Source organism: Phasianus colchicus, chromosome 11 (genome assembly GCF_987193195.1).
Source record: "Phasianus colchicus chromosome 11, bPhaCol1.hap1.1, whole genome shotgun sequence".
In the NCBI taxonomy this organism is placed as follows: Eukaryota; Metazoa; Chordata; class Aves; order Galliformes; family Phasianidae; genus Phasianus; species Phasianus colchicus.
In genome coordinates, this window is record NC_143446.1 from 4,147,068 (window position 1) to 4,160,340 (window position 13,273).

The window sequence follows — 13,273 nt, forward strand, 5'->3', positions numbered from 1 at the left end:
AGGCTATGTTTATGTTTATGTTGTAAAACAGACATCCGAAAGTTACGACCAAATGTTTGTTAAGAAAGCAATAGTTAGAAGGCAATTAACCAATGAAGATATTTGTGTTTGGGCGGCAAAGATTTGTGTTTACTTGGTATTTGTATGATTAGTAAAGAGCCGCGAAAGAGGGTGAACCTGCAGTACTCAGCCAATGAGGAACCAGGGCAGAAAGAGATAAGCGCGGGGCAGTAGGGGATAAAAGACGTAACGCTGTTTTCTCGGGGCTCTCCTGGTTGCAGGAGGCACGCTATTGCAATTGCGAATAAAATCTGCTTTATCAGAGAAACCGTCCTGGAAAACTATTTGGATATTTCCAACAGACTAGATGATCTTACAGGTCGTTTCCAGCCTTGTGATTCTATGATTCTTGGTCTCCATAAACTACAACATCCTGCCGTACTCAAGCAAGCCCCGCCAGCTGTGCAGCCTCGGCACTGCTGAGAGCAGTACCCCGGATTCTGCCAGCCACACATCATCCACGGCCTCAAGCACCTCCATGGCACACGGAGGCAGCAACGACTCAGGGCAGCCACGTCCCGCCCACCTGCACAGCCACTCCTGGACACAACGTCAGAACGCGATTCCCCACGGCCGGCCCCAATGACGCCGCGGGAGCAGCCGCGCACAAACCCCACGCGCTGCCTCCGGGCCCCGGCGGCCATCACCACGAAGCTGGGACGTGCCACGCGCCTTTCCCGGTTTCTCTGCCTTTCCCCAGGCGGGCAGCCTTACGGGCAGCGACCACGGGGCTGCCTTCCCTGCTGGGCTTGGCGGCACCTTCCCCAGACCGCGGCTCTCCGGCGCCTGACAGTTGGACTGCCATCATCTAACCAAACACTCGAACCATCATTAACCTCTCATTAATAACCCTCTGCAGCGCGTATCACGCCCCAAACCCCCCGCCGTCCTCGAGGCGAACCACCCCGCCGGCTGCCGAGTCAGTCCCGCCCTGCGAGGGGCGGGCAGGCGGCGTGACGCGGCTGGCGCGGGGCGAGCGTGCGGCGGCGATGAGCATGGGGTGAGCGGGGCTGGGGGCTGGGGGCTGGGGGCTGCGGGGGGCAGCGCGGGGCGGGCGGGCGGCGCGGAGCGGAGCGGAGCGCTCGGGAGGACGGGGCGCGGGGCTCCGCGGAGCGCTGCTCCGTCCTGTCGGGCTGCGTGCCGCGTTCGGTTCGTTCCTGCCGCGTGTGTAGCTGAAATGAGGCTGGGGGAGGGGGCAGGAAAAAAAAAAGAAAAAAAAAAAGCAAATCGGCTTCCCGTCTTCGGGCCTGCGGGAGGCGGCGTGGGGGGTGTCGGAGGAAGGAAGGAGAGGAAGGTTCTGGGAGGTCTGTGTTCTCCCGTGCGGACGAGCTTTTAAGAAGCGGGAAGATCACCGAGCAGACCAAACCAGCCCTCCGCTCGTGGGGATTTGTTAGAGAGATCCGCGTTTTTGAATGACAAAACACGGGAAGCGGAGCTGAGGTGCCTTAGTGGGATTTTTTGCCGGCCTTGCAGTGTCTGAAAAGAGAGTCGTTATTGGCTCGCCTTGAGAAAATGGGCCGGTGGGGACTCGTTCGAGCTGCTGCTTTCTTTCGGTTACGTTGCGGCTTTGCAGTAGCGATGCGTTGCGCTGAGGGCCAGGCTTAGCAGCGAGCCTCGCCTCGGTTATGCCGCTTTCATTAGAAATAAAAGTAGTTCCACATTCGCAGTAATACTGCTTTTGGAAAACCACCCCGGGCTGATTGCAGAGGGAAACCGCACCCCCCGTGACTCATGGCGTTGGGTTCCATGAGCGAGGGGGTTTCCACATCAGGAATGGAGCCCGGGAGCACTTCCTGCGCCCTTCCCGCACTCACTGGAAGCTTGCCCGTCTGTTTCACACCGCCCCGTGTGCCTTTTTCCTTACGTAAGAAGGGAGCTGTGTCCCTCTGGAGTTGTGTCCGGTTCCTGCCGGTGAGTTGCGCTCAGCCCTGCAGCTCCGTGCCGGGTTCTCTTAAACACAAGTTGCTTCCCCGTGACGGGGTTTGTTCAATGCTTCGCTGTGCAGAAGAAGGGCTGATGTCAGCCGAGACGTCCCTTTGTGCCCCCAGCAGGATGGGCACGGCTCACCCAGCGGTTTAAGCAGGAGGGGAGATGACAGGAAGCAGCTTGGGCACTGTTCTTCAAAGGCGGGGGGAGGGGAGAAGGATTGTTTCCAAATGATACCGCCTTAAGGCTCAGAAAGCTGCAGTTCCTCATTTTTGCACCGGCTCTGTTTTCCTACTCAAGTTACTGCTCCGGCTATTGCTCATAGATCGGGGCTTTATCAGCGCCTTCCAGCTGTGGGAGGGTTTTGCACAGCCGATGGGCTCCTTATCGGGCTGGGCCGGTGCGCTGTCTCCTTGCGGCTGGGAGGACCTGCGGCAGTGATGCTCTGATCCTGCGGCAGTGTGTGAGGGAAGGGCTGTGTTGGCTGGCAGCGCAACCTTCCCGTGTCCTGTCCAGCTGGGAGTTCTCATCTGCTCGTGCTCCTGCTCTTTTTGCAGGAAGGTCTTTGAGAAACTCCAGTAAAGCATCAGTTGTCAGTAGGTTTCTTTTCATTGCTGTCCTTCAGTGGTAACTTCCTTCAGTATTTAATGCTGAGCTCCATGTACTGAGGCAGGAGGGCACGGCGCTTTGGGCAGCCCGGTGCGGTCCCAAACACGAGCATGTAACATCCTGAGTCCCCTTTTGGTTGTTTATTGAGGCAATAAATAGCATTCCTTGGCAGTGCCGTAACGACATACTTTCAAGTTCTTGGAAGCACTGTGCTTCCCTCAGGACTGCACTTAAAAGCAAATTAAGCATTTTGTACACACAAGTCAGCGTTAACTTGGATTCATATGCTTTCTGTTATTCGAAGCTGTTAGATCAAAGTGCAGTCATTAAATTTGTTAAATCTGCCACTTCTTCCACACACATAGGGTGCCCTTATGCCATCTTTACAACTCCCACCATTAATGAATACACTGAAGGTGTTTCACTTTCTATTCCTTTTCAACTGGATTAGCACAGACCGAACTTCCCCTGCAGCGCTGCTTTCCAATACAAATTCTGAGCAGAGAGGTTTACTGCATTCATTTTCCCCTCTCCTTGTTCTGTGCTTGGTGCCTCTGCTTTGTGAACTCGTGCAGGAGCAAAGCACTGGTTCACTGCAACCACAGTTGTCATTTGCATGGTTAATGTGGTTGCTTGGCCTTGGTATGCCAGTTCTCCTTCCTGGAAAAAGAAATGAGATGACTCACACCCACTGTCCCACTAATTGCCCGGTGTTTGGGTAGGTAACGAGGCGGGGTGTTTCAGAACATCTCTGTCAGAGTCACAGAAGCAAATATTGTAGTTGGCACAGCTGATAATCAGTCATTCTAAACTGAAACACAAACGAGATTACCGTTGTGCGCAGTTAATTGGATTCTGTTCCTAAATGAATTTCTGCCTTGAAATTACAGCTGATGGTGTAATGGATACAGTGATGCCTGAGGAAAGGCTGTGCCTCCTTCTGCGATGAGAAAAGGGAGCAGCAGCCTTCCTGGGAAGCCTCAGCCAGCAGGGACAGGACACTAGAACATTCTCGTGGACTGGGGTTGTGTTCATTCCTGATCTGTGTGCTGCCTTGCAAGTTGGTTCTTCTCTGGAACTGAGAAAATCCACGTTCTTCTGCCCACCCTTGTTTGAAATGACAGCCTGCTAAGCATCCCAAAAACTCAGCAGTTCTAACTGTGGAAGGTGCAATTATGCTAATTTGCTGTCTCTCAATTTAGATGTTTTTAACCGTATGCATCCTCCATAGGCATGGTAAAAAACACAGCAACGCTGAGCTGTACTGTTTTTCTCCTCCCTGCAGAGCCCTTTCCATATGGCTTGCGTTCAGACACGAGCTTATCTCACCAAGAGACTGTCAGAGCAAACACAGGTGGGATGGTAACCCTCAGACAGGGGTTCTGCAGCTTGAGATGCGAGGAAGGCTGAGGAGGCATGTCAGGTCCTTCTGGTATAGACTCATTAATGTACCTCATGTAGACTTTGCTCCAGTCCCAACAATGTGCTTCCAGCTTCTGTAATGGGGATGACATGATTCATGTGTCCATTCCCCACCAGAGCTGCGTTCTGCGGTTAGCGAAGCCAGTGGGTGTAACCTGGTCTGAACTTCCTCTGATGGCAGTTTCAGGGTGTTTGGCAAGTCAAACATCAAGCTGCAATGCATTTATGGTCTGTAGGTGCAGGGATTTCATAGAGCTTACGGGCAGCTTTGGTGCTGAAGGTCCGTGGGTTTGCCTGCAGCAGTGTTGGCCCTGCTGGAACACAGTTCTCATGGCACTTCAGCCAGCAGACCTGGGCAAAAATTGCATTCATGGCAGCAGCTCACGCTACAGTGACTTCCTTTACAACAGGGCTTACAAATGGCAATTTCAGGGATTCGAGTGGCTGAAAAGTTTTAAAATGTTACTGGAGTTGAACCTTGAATATTTTCTAAGGCCTTAAATGCGTTCAGAGCATTTCGCACTTCCTTCTGGTTCTTGTGCATGGTTGAGGTCTCCTATATGAAAAAGGGCTGCCTTGAGAATTATCTGTGAACCTTTTGGACCCTGGGTTTGGTGGTCCCTTTTTAAGCTGTCACTCATGTCTCATTCAGTACCTAGAGGGGGAAATCAGGTGCTCATCACCTCTCTCCCTTCATGTAAACTCATATGTGATGATCACTGTGCCTTAAAGGTGAGATGAGTCTGCAGGGTATGCTGAGGACATCATGACATAGAGCTTTCCAAATGCAGGAGAAGAGGGGTAAAAGGGGAGCAAGGCAAAGCAAGGTGATAGGACAAGGCAGGGAGTCCTCTCTTCATATTTAAGTTCTATGGATCCTATGGAAAGTCACAGTTTGTACTGCGGCGATGAAACTGCTGGCAGGCTTGTCTTTTGTCTTCAGCTAAATTCTTGGCTAAAGTTAGCTTTTATTATGTGAGGAGAGAGAAGCAGGAAATGGCAGTGAATGAGCTCAAGCTGTTTGTAAGCATGTGGTTTATGCAGAGATGATGGTATATCATGCAGGAGTCTGAAAACTTGCCTTCAGAGCGGGTCACCAGCAGAGCACTGTGATCGTGGGCTGCAGCTGCTTCCATTCCTGCCCTGCGAGGTCTGTGTGCAGGATCCATGGGGTAAGGTGAATCTGTGGTTTGGCTGTTGTTTGGTTTGGGTTTTTTGTTTGTTGAACCATCCAGGAGGTGTCTTTAAGCTGCAGTCCTTTGTTTGTTTTCATGTATGTATGTATGTATGTACAAGGCAGGAGGGCAGTTACTGAGCGGGAATGTTTTGTTTTTTTAATACTTTCAGAGACCCTTCAGAAGAGTTCATGAATTGAAAGTAAATAAACAAAGCAGTGGTTTCTTAGCAGAGAAAGGTACAGACTTTCTGGAGCTAGCACACAGGAAGAGTCTTTATACAGCATGCAGAGAATCCCATCTCCTAGAGCTCAAACCGAGCTGTGTTTTGGCATCTCTTGGGTACCACCTTCTGTCTTCTTCTGAAGCCTTCCTGTGCTTTTTTCAGTAGTTTTACCTGTGGGAGTCCCATGGGCCTGTAATCATTACGTACTCTGCATCGTTACAGCGCTAGCAGATGTGTGGCAGGAGATGCTCAGGTCAGCAGTCCTTTGGCACAAAAAGAACAGATATTGATATAGTCAGGTGCACCATTAAGATATGTCAGAAGAATCGCCAAAACGAGCAGCAGAAAACATAAGAAAAAAGTGTATTTATGAAGAGCTCCAGTGTTGATGGGGGTGTTGGTGCAGCAGTGTTGCAGTGTGCAAGTTCAACACATGTATGGGTTTGTTTTCCTGTCTCAGTGCCTTCTGCTCTTTCAAAAGCTGAGCTCACAGCAGCCCAGCCTGGCAGCAGGGAAGTTCTGCTGCTGCTGCTGCAAGGTCAGTGACAGAAACACCAACTGCAGTCCCATGGTGCACAAACTCCCTACAAGTCCCCGGGAAGAACTAACTCATGCCTGTGTTTTTCTCCCTGGCTGTTTTTGAAAGCTTGTAATTTTGGCCTGTAGTAATCACGCAGTCTGTAGAGCCGAATCGCAGTGTTTGCATGTGCAAACCTGGCACACCTGTGCTCTTAATGCATGTTTCCATTCAGTTCCTTTGAAAATGCATGCAGAATGTCATCGTGCAGCTTGTCGTGTTGTTTTAGCAAAGCTGCAGACAAGTGGTCAGAATGCACTGAGTGTTTCTAAGAACTCGGTGAAAGCAAGGATGTGGTGGTTGGTTTGTTTCCCTGAGCTTCGTTATCATCACATTCCTTATTAGAGGGAGTAAACGGGCAAGGAGAGGAGAGATGTTTGTTACCAACAAGCCAGTGGAGGCTGTCCTCCAGAGCAACCTGTGCTTATCTGCTGGCTGCCAGCTGGTTCTGTTAGCTCTCTTGTAACAGAGCTGAATTTGGTCCTGAAAGATGAACCCAACTGTGCAGGTTTCCTGCTGTGCCTGTTTATGTGTGATGGGTAGCTCTCTCTCTGCTTTGTCTTCTCCGTTTCTCAGATTTGTTGAGATGTTGCCCAGCCCTTGGTGAAGTTCAGAAAGGTTCATTGGCTGCAGAAAGTGAAGCATCTGTCTTCTTTCTCATCTCTTTCTTTGGCAAGGGAATCTTTTTTCCTCGGCATCATTCACTACCAAAAAAGGCCTTTTCCTCTTTAGCTGGGAAGAGCCAGAGGAAGAATCTCTTCTTGATTGCTAAGGTCCCATCCAACCCAAGCTGTTCTGTAATTCTGTGAAGTGCAAATAAAGCTGACAAAGCATGTATGCATCTTCGTGTTTGTGCAGCTGTGTTGCAGTGATCTGTTTGCTTTCTTGGCAGTGTTTCTGACGCTGTTTCAGTGACTTCAGAAAGCTGCAGCAGTTCGTGCTTCCTCTGTGATGCTTGAGTGCAGTAACAGTGGGCAAATTGCAGGCGCAGGGCTGGGGCATCACAAGGAAAGCCATCATGCTATGATTAGTACATCACAAAATCCATGCAAAAAATTGTTTGGGACAGTACACATTCAGTCACTAATAAAATGGTTGTTCTGATTGCATTCTTCAAGCTGTCGTAGAAATAGGGGGAGAAAAAGTGGTGGGACCTCTGCTGGGGAGAAATAGGCATTTTAGATCGAACCTGTTCTGTTTGTCAACTCTTAGGCTCAGTGTTGGCTCACAGAGAGTTGGGTGGCTCCAGGGAAGTGAGGTGAGCTCTTGTGAATTTTGGCTGGGCACAGAGTGGATTGCTTTTGCTTTCTTCTTTTAATGTCAGAGGTAAAACCTGCTGGTGTGATTTGTAGCCAGAAATGCTTTTGATGCTGAATGTCTGGTTGGTAGCCAAGCAGAAATTGCTGGGGGCTCTGGAGATGCCATTTTGTTAAAGATGTTAAAAGGAGGCTGAAAGGAAGAAAACTAGAGAGTTCTGTAGCCAAAATGTCTATGAAGAAACAAAAACAGGATGGATGTTGAAACAGCTCTCCATTGGTTATTTTAGTGTGTTTTCTTCATTAAGAGCAGCTTCCTGCTATTGTTTCCAAAACCGCTGCCTGATGCATTCCATAGGAAATAAAAATGCAGGAGACTCTGGCCACCATGGGAGAAAGGCTTCAATTATCTCAGGCGTAGCAAACAAATCACAATGATCACTTCACAGGTCGTAGATCCCAATATTTTGCCTTTCATTTCATTATTTGACCCCAAAAAGACATACTATTGCCTAGACATTGCATTTCTAAAAAGAGGTCTTTTAGAAAGTTATGTAGCCAGAGAAGATCAACAAGACCAACAGCAAGACCAACAATGCCAACAAGAAGACCAGCGTAGGCTTGATGCTGAGCACTGAATGTGTTTATACCGTTACTTTTTCCATCCTGTGTGATAAACAAAACAGCACAGGGAGGCTGGCAGTGCGGTCGTGCGAGGAGCTGGGTGGATGGCGGTCAGTTTGTGTGAGACTTACTGCTTCTGCTGGCATCTCTCTTGCAGTTTTGGAACCCTTGTTGCGATTGGAGTGATCGTTTTTGCAGTGATTGTTATTACTATAATTCTGTGCCTCACGTGCTCGTGTTGCTGCCTGTACAAAGCATGTCGAAGACCGCAGCGTAAGTACCTCTGTATTTACTTTCTTTTTCTCATCCTTCACAGCTTTGAACATTTTTTTCTGGAAGATTTTATTCCCATAGAAAGGGGAAACAATGCAGTAATATTTTCTTACTGCTGTGCTACAAGAGTGGCAGTAGGTAAACATGAAAAGCAAGCCTTTAAGTTGCTTAAAATACCATATTCGTCCTCTGAGATCAAACTTAAAAATGAGCATTTTGAAGGGAAGCACTAATGAGAAGTTGTCTTAATTAAAGTATTAATAAGAGTATTTAGTAAGAGCATAGCTGAGATTATCGTGCATGCAGTCACAGAAGCAGTGAGGATGTTTATGACAAGGCTGAAATCTGAGTAAAACAAAAGGATTGTTTTGTTGTTCCCTGTGCAAGAAGTACAGCCTTGAACATTTGTAATTGTAGAATTAAGGTGAAGGTCATGAAAACAAATTGTTGCAGTTCATTAGAAAGTGCTGTGCTGCACTAAGACAGATGAACCAATAACCCGCTGTCCTCCCTTCCTGAAACTGATGTTTGCTTTGCCTTTCTGACTGTTCCAGAGAGGCATAGAAGTGTTAGCAAACAGACTGCATGTGAAAGGAAGCTCATTTGGCAAACCGTGGCAGGCAGCATCTTGCCTACAGAGGGGGATCTGTAGCACCTCTATCCTTTAAAACTGAAAGCATCTTTAAAATTAAGTAGTTTTCCCAGTCCTCTACCAAGTGGTGGATCCCTTGGCTGCAGGGCTCAGTCCAAGGAGACATTTCTTTGGTCTTCGTGGCTGAGAACCGAGGAGGTAAACCGGCTGCTTCCAGGTTCGTGTGAACTCTTACTACCACTTAGGTCAATGGAAGGATATTCTGGGGAGAGAATTTCTAAAACTGCTCTGGAGCATCGAAAATGAAAATGTCCCAGATTCTAGAATAAGAAATGAATTTCTGAGAGGAGAATGTGCTTCTCCATGGCTGCGGCGCGCTGTCCCAGCCAGTCTCCGAGAACCACCAGCACTAACCACCTTCCTTTGGGTTGTTTGTAGCTGTTGTGACCACCACGACTGCCACAACCGTGGTTCATGCACCGTACCCACAGCCACAGGCAGTGCCACCCAGCTACCCCACAGCTCCGTACCAGGGATACCAGCCCGTGGCCATCCAGCCACAGCCGGGGATGCCGGTCACATCCTACCCAGCTCAGTATCCTCCTCCCTATCCCATGCAGCCACCAGGACCCCCAGCCTACCATGAAACAGTGGCAGGTAAGAATGTTTTGATAGCAGGATTTTAGTAATGTGGTATAGAAGTAGAATGTTTTAATAATTCAATTGAAATTTCATATTGAAATCAAGGTCTAGCTAATGCATGCGTAGTAGTCTAATTGTGAATGTTTTAACCTATACACACGTGGCTTTTGCTAGTATTTTTATTTTATTCATCATTATTTTTGTAGAGAGAATATCCAGACTGATCAGCTTCAGACAGCTTTGTTGATAGCTGGCAATTAGGATTGCCAGCTTCTTTTTCCTTCTGCTTTTCTTCTTTCATAGCATGGCATTCATGTAGCTTTACTGTTGCTGATTCTGTCCTGTGCTGGTAACAGCTGTCCTCTGCAATTGGCTCCCAGCTATTCAGAGGCCAAAACTAGAATCACTGAATGATGGAGCTGGGTTGGAAATGACCTTAATGATCATCCATATCGCCAGTTTGAAAAGACAGCTGTTTCCATTCTTTTCCTCGCCTATTAGGCAATGGGCAGTCTTTAATTAGGTCACGTGCAGGAGGGAGGATACCTGCTGTGTCACACAGGAGCCAAACCCAGCCAGCTTGCAAGATGAGCAGCAGATAGCCACGTTTGTGTGTCTGGCAGTGTGAGCAGGCGCTGTGTTATTTGAACCACCTCGTGCTGCTTGGCACCCCTCAGGGAAGTGCTGCCTCAGAACAGCTTGGCTCAGAGTGCCAGAAAGTCAGGATGTTGTCTGAGTGGTACGTTTGTGATCTGTGCCACACTCTTCAGCCTTTAGCGTGCCTGATAGCGGTGGGCTGCTTCTTAGAATCGATTTTAGTTTGGTAGTGAGGTTGTTGACACTTAATAGTACTCCTGAAGGAATCCTAAGGTGCAGCTTCTTCTTTTTGGTTTATTTCCACTTCTCCACACACTGTTAGCTTTATCCTATTGCTTGTGCATTTCTGCAGAAGTTGTCGTTTGAGACAGAGGATTCTGAACGTGAGCTTGACAAGCCTGTTTTTCCTGTGCTTTGCTTTTGCAGCTGGTGCTGGAGCACCGTACCCCATCAGCCAGCCCCCCTACAACCCTGCATATGTGGATCCTCAGAAGCCCACCTACTGAACAGCTCTGCCACCGTGCACCATGCAGCTGCAGTGTGTTATCCTGGAAGACAGCAATCTTTTGTCTAAGTAAAGTGAACGTTACCTCCGTATCTTCTTTGTTTTTAAGCGCTTTCCGTCCTTCTGGCAGAAGTTGTTCATTTATACCTCAACTAAATACAAAGAGAGATTGTGTTCAGAACGCAGAAGGGGTGCTGCAGATGTAAGAACCACAATAACATTTCTTGTGCAATAATTCTGAAGTGTGGTAGAAAGGAATGGTCCTCTGTGAGCTGTGTCAAACACCCAGAGCTGTAGCGATCTCTTGCACAGTACTGTACCATAAAAACATCATCTCTGAGAAGCTGTGTGACAAATGTTCTGCTTGTTTTGAGGTTGCTGTGACGAGGTCAGCTCCAACCTAATACATTTCATCCATTGCTTAAAAGGGAACCTTTCTTGAGACACGTCTGCCTGTGGTGAGAGTAGCGAGCCGTGTTCGGTTTGTTCGGACGAGTTGCATTATTCTGTGCTGAGTAGCATGAGTTCCTTGTTTTATTTCCCAATTTTAAGGCTTACAAACTGCCTTTGTTGGGTGTGTTCTCAGGCTGTTTTAGTTGATAGCTAGAAATTGACAATAGAACCAAACCTCCTGCCATTCCTTAGAACAAACAGGTCAAAAGCTGAAAACCTGGGGGTTCTTCATTAAAAATATTGGACAGAGACTTGGTTTGCTTAATAGTCAAACGTTGCTGAGTACTTTGGGGGAAATAAAATAGCGCCTTAGCCATACATGGAGCAGAAATGACTGTCGGTGGTGTTTTGCCACAGTGAGGGGATTTATTTTGCTTTTATTTGGTTTATTTGGAAACAAATCATGGGTTTCTTTAGTGTCTTCTATGATGCTGTTTCTTTCTGCATTGCAAGGCGTGTTGTTCCTTGGCGGAGCTGCGTGCAGACCATGCTGTCCCTCCCTGTGATGTAACGAGTGAAAGAATTTGGACGTGTCTCACACACTGACTGTACCTGGGGCAGCCTTCAAACCACTCGTCCTGTGACATTCGAGGTGTATTTCTGTTTGGGAAATTTTGAACTTGAATAACCAACCATGTTGTTTTACCTCATAGGATGGTGGAAGCTGCTGCTGTCAAAGGCAGCCTTCTTTCTCTAACTGATTTTTGGGTCTTTTTTCTAGGTTATTCCAATTATTATTTTTTTTTAAGTCTTCAGGGCATTTCAGGACAAACCTGTACCAAGTTTTTTAGCGTCAGTATTCACAACAAGCCACGTCCCTCTGTCACAGCCCTCTGCTGGAGTTAATAGCCTGAAGTGGTGCCAAGAGGCACTCGCAGAGCAGGCATGCCTTAGATCCACGTGTTCCTCCTCTTTCCTGCCCTGCAAGCCAAAAAATCAGGCAGTGCTTCCTTACACTGCTAGGAGTTCTGTGAGAACACCCAAAAATGGGCAGTGATTCCCATGTGGAGGATCTGAGATATCTGCGTGGGGGAGGGCACTAAGAACTGCAGAAGCAATCCCTTTTCTGCAGAAGAACTTGCCCACGTGTGTTTGTTCATGCAGGACAGCAGAAACTCCAGCAGCTTGGTTGGTCGGTGGATGGATGGGGGGAGTTGGGAGGAGGTGAGGGATAGGAGCATGAAGGAGCATGAAAACTTTTACACCTTTCCTTCAGCGAACATATGCTGCTGATAACTACGTTCGAGTGAAGAGAGAAGGCACTTCTGCACGTGTTAATAATTTAACTGTAGTGTCACTGTTACAAAACTGGATGTAAGAAGAGAAAATGGCCCGCTTTCCTCGCTTCAGAACTGGAAGACTTAATCAGGTTTTGTCTTAATGTATAAATCAATGTCAACCATGTGGCGTAGGACCAAATTTTATCATTGTGGTGCAATCCAATTTAATTTTTTTTCTTATGGTTAAGCAGATGTGGCAGTTAGATCAATGATGAGAGTCTGGCCCATACACTGTCTTTCAGGCACTGCTCATGCTTTAGTCCCAGTAACCAATGTCTTCACATGCAACCAGTTACCCACCATTAAAATGGGAATTCCCATTTTAACCGTTGAGTCCAATTCTTTTTTAATTCTGTAAGTGCCTTTGTTTCAGAAATGTTCTGTGGAATTAAATTCAGTACAGTACTCTGTCATACGGAATTTACTAGAGAATCGTTGACTTTATTACATACTGTAAACTAGCTTTGTATGTTTGTAGTTTAAACGTAAGTCTTCAAAAGAAATGGCATAAACTCTTTGCACCTTTGTAATAAATGCAGTGTTTGAAATATATTCTATCACTTTTGTTTTCTTAGCCTGTCCGAGTATTATTTAAGCTACATTTTAATTGCATCTGACATCAAGCATGTATTGTGAACATCACTTTTTGGTAACGGGGTATGAAATCCAATGACAGCTGCATGGCACAACACAGGAGGGATGGTGTGAGCTCCTGGATGATATTCTGACAGTGTTCTTCAAAGGTAATCTGAAAGAATTGCTTCTAACCTCAACTCCTGACACCAAACACACTGACTGATTCCAAGATCCTTGAGAAGTCTGTTGTGGACAAGATGTTTTTGGATCAAAGCCTGATACCTTTCTCATGCATGTCGACTTCTGAATGCTGTATCTCATTTTTCAACTGCTCCATGTTGGCACGTGATGAGTGATGCTTTCTGGTCCATGTGAAAGCATCGTAGCTGATGGCTTTATGTATTCTAGATCATTTAAAAATGCTTTTGAAAGCATTAATCCTGACTTCAGTTGAAAACACCTGCTTTGGGCAGGCCAGAG

General features: G+C 47.3%; 1 protein-coding gene across 2 annotated transcripts; it reads left to right on the top strand.

The window, feature by feature from the left end:
* The first annotated feature begins 398 nt into the window (after positions 1 to 398).
* Positions 399 to 12,791, top strand: SHISA5 (shisa family member 5). Of its 2 annotated transcripts, none has more exons than XM_031609402.2 (4): positions 399 to 1,060; positions 8,033 to 8,148; positions 9,179 to 9,397; positions 10,406 to 12,791. In XM_031609402.2, exons 1-4 carry the CDS (start codon positions 1,050 to 1,052, stop codon positions 10,483 to 10,485), a joined length of 426 nt encoding a protein of 141 aa, XP_031465262.1. In that variant the 5' UTR covers positions 399 to 1,049; the 3' UTR covers positions 10,486 to 12,791. The 2 variants fall into 2 exon arrangements, with proteins under 2 accessions (XP_031465262.1, XP_031465270.1); XM_031609410.2 differs by lacking the exon at positions 399 to 1,060 and adding an exon at positions 4,639 to 5,189.
* The last annotated feature ends 482 nt before the right edge of the window (positions 12,792 to 13,273 follow it).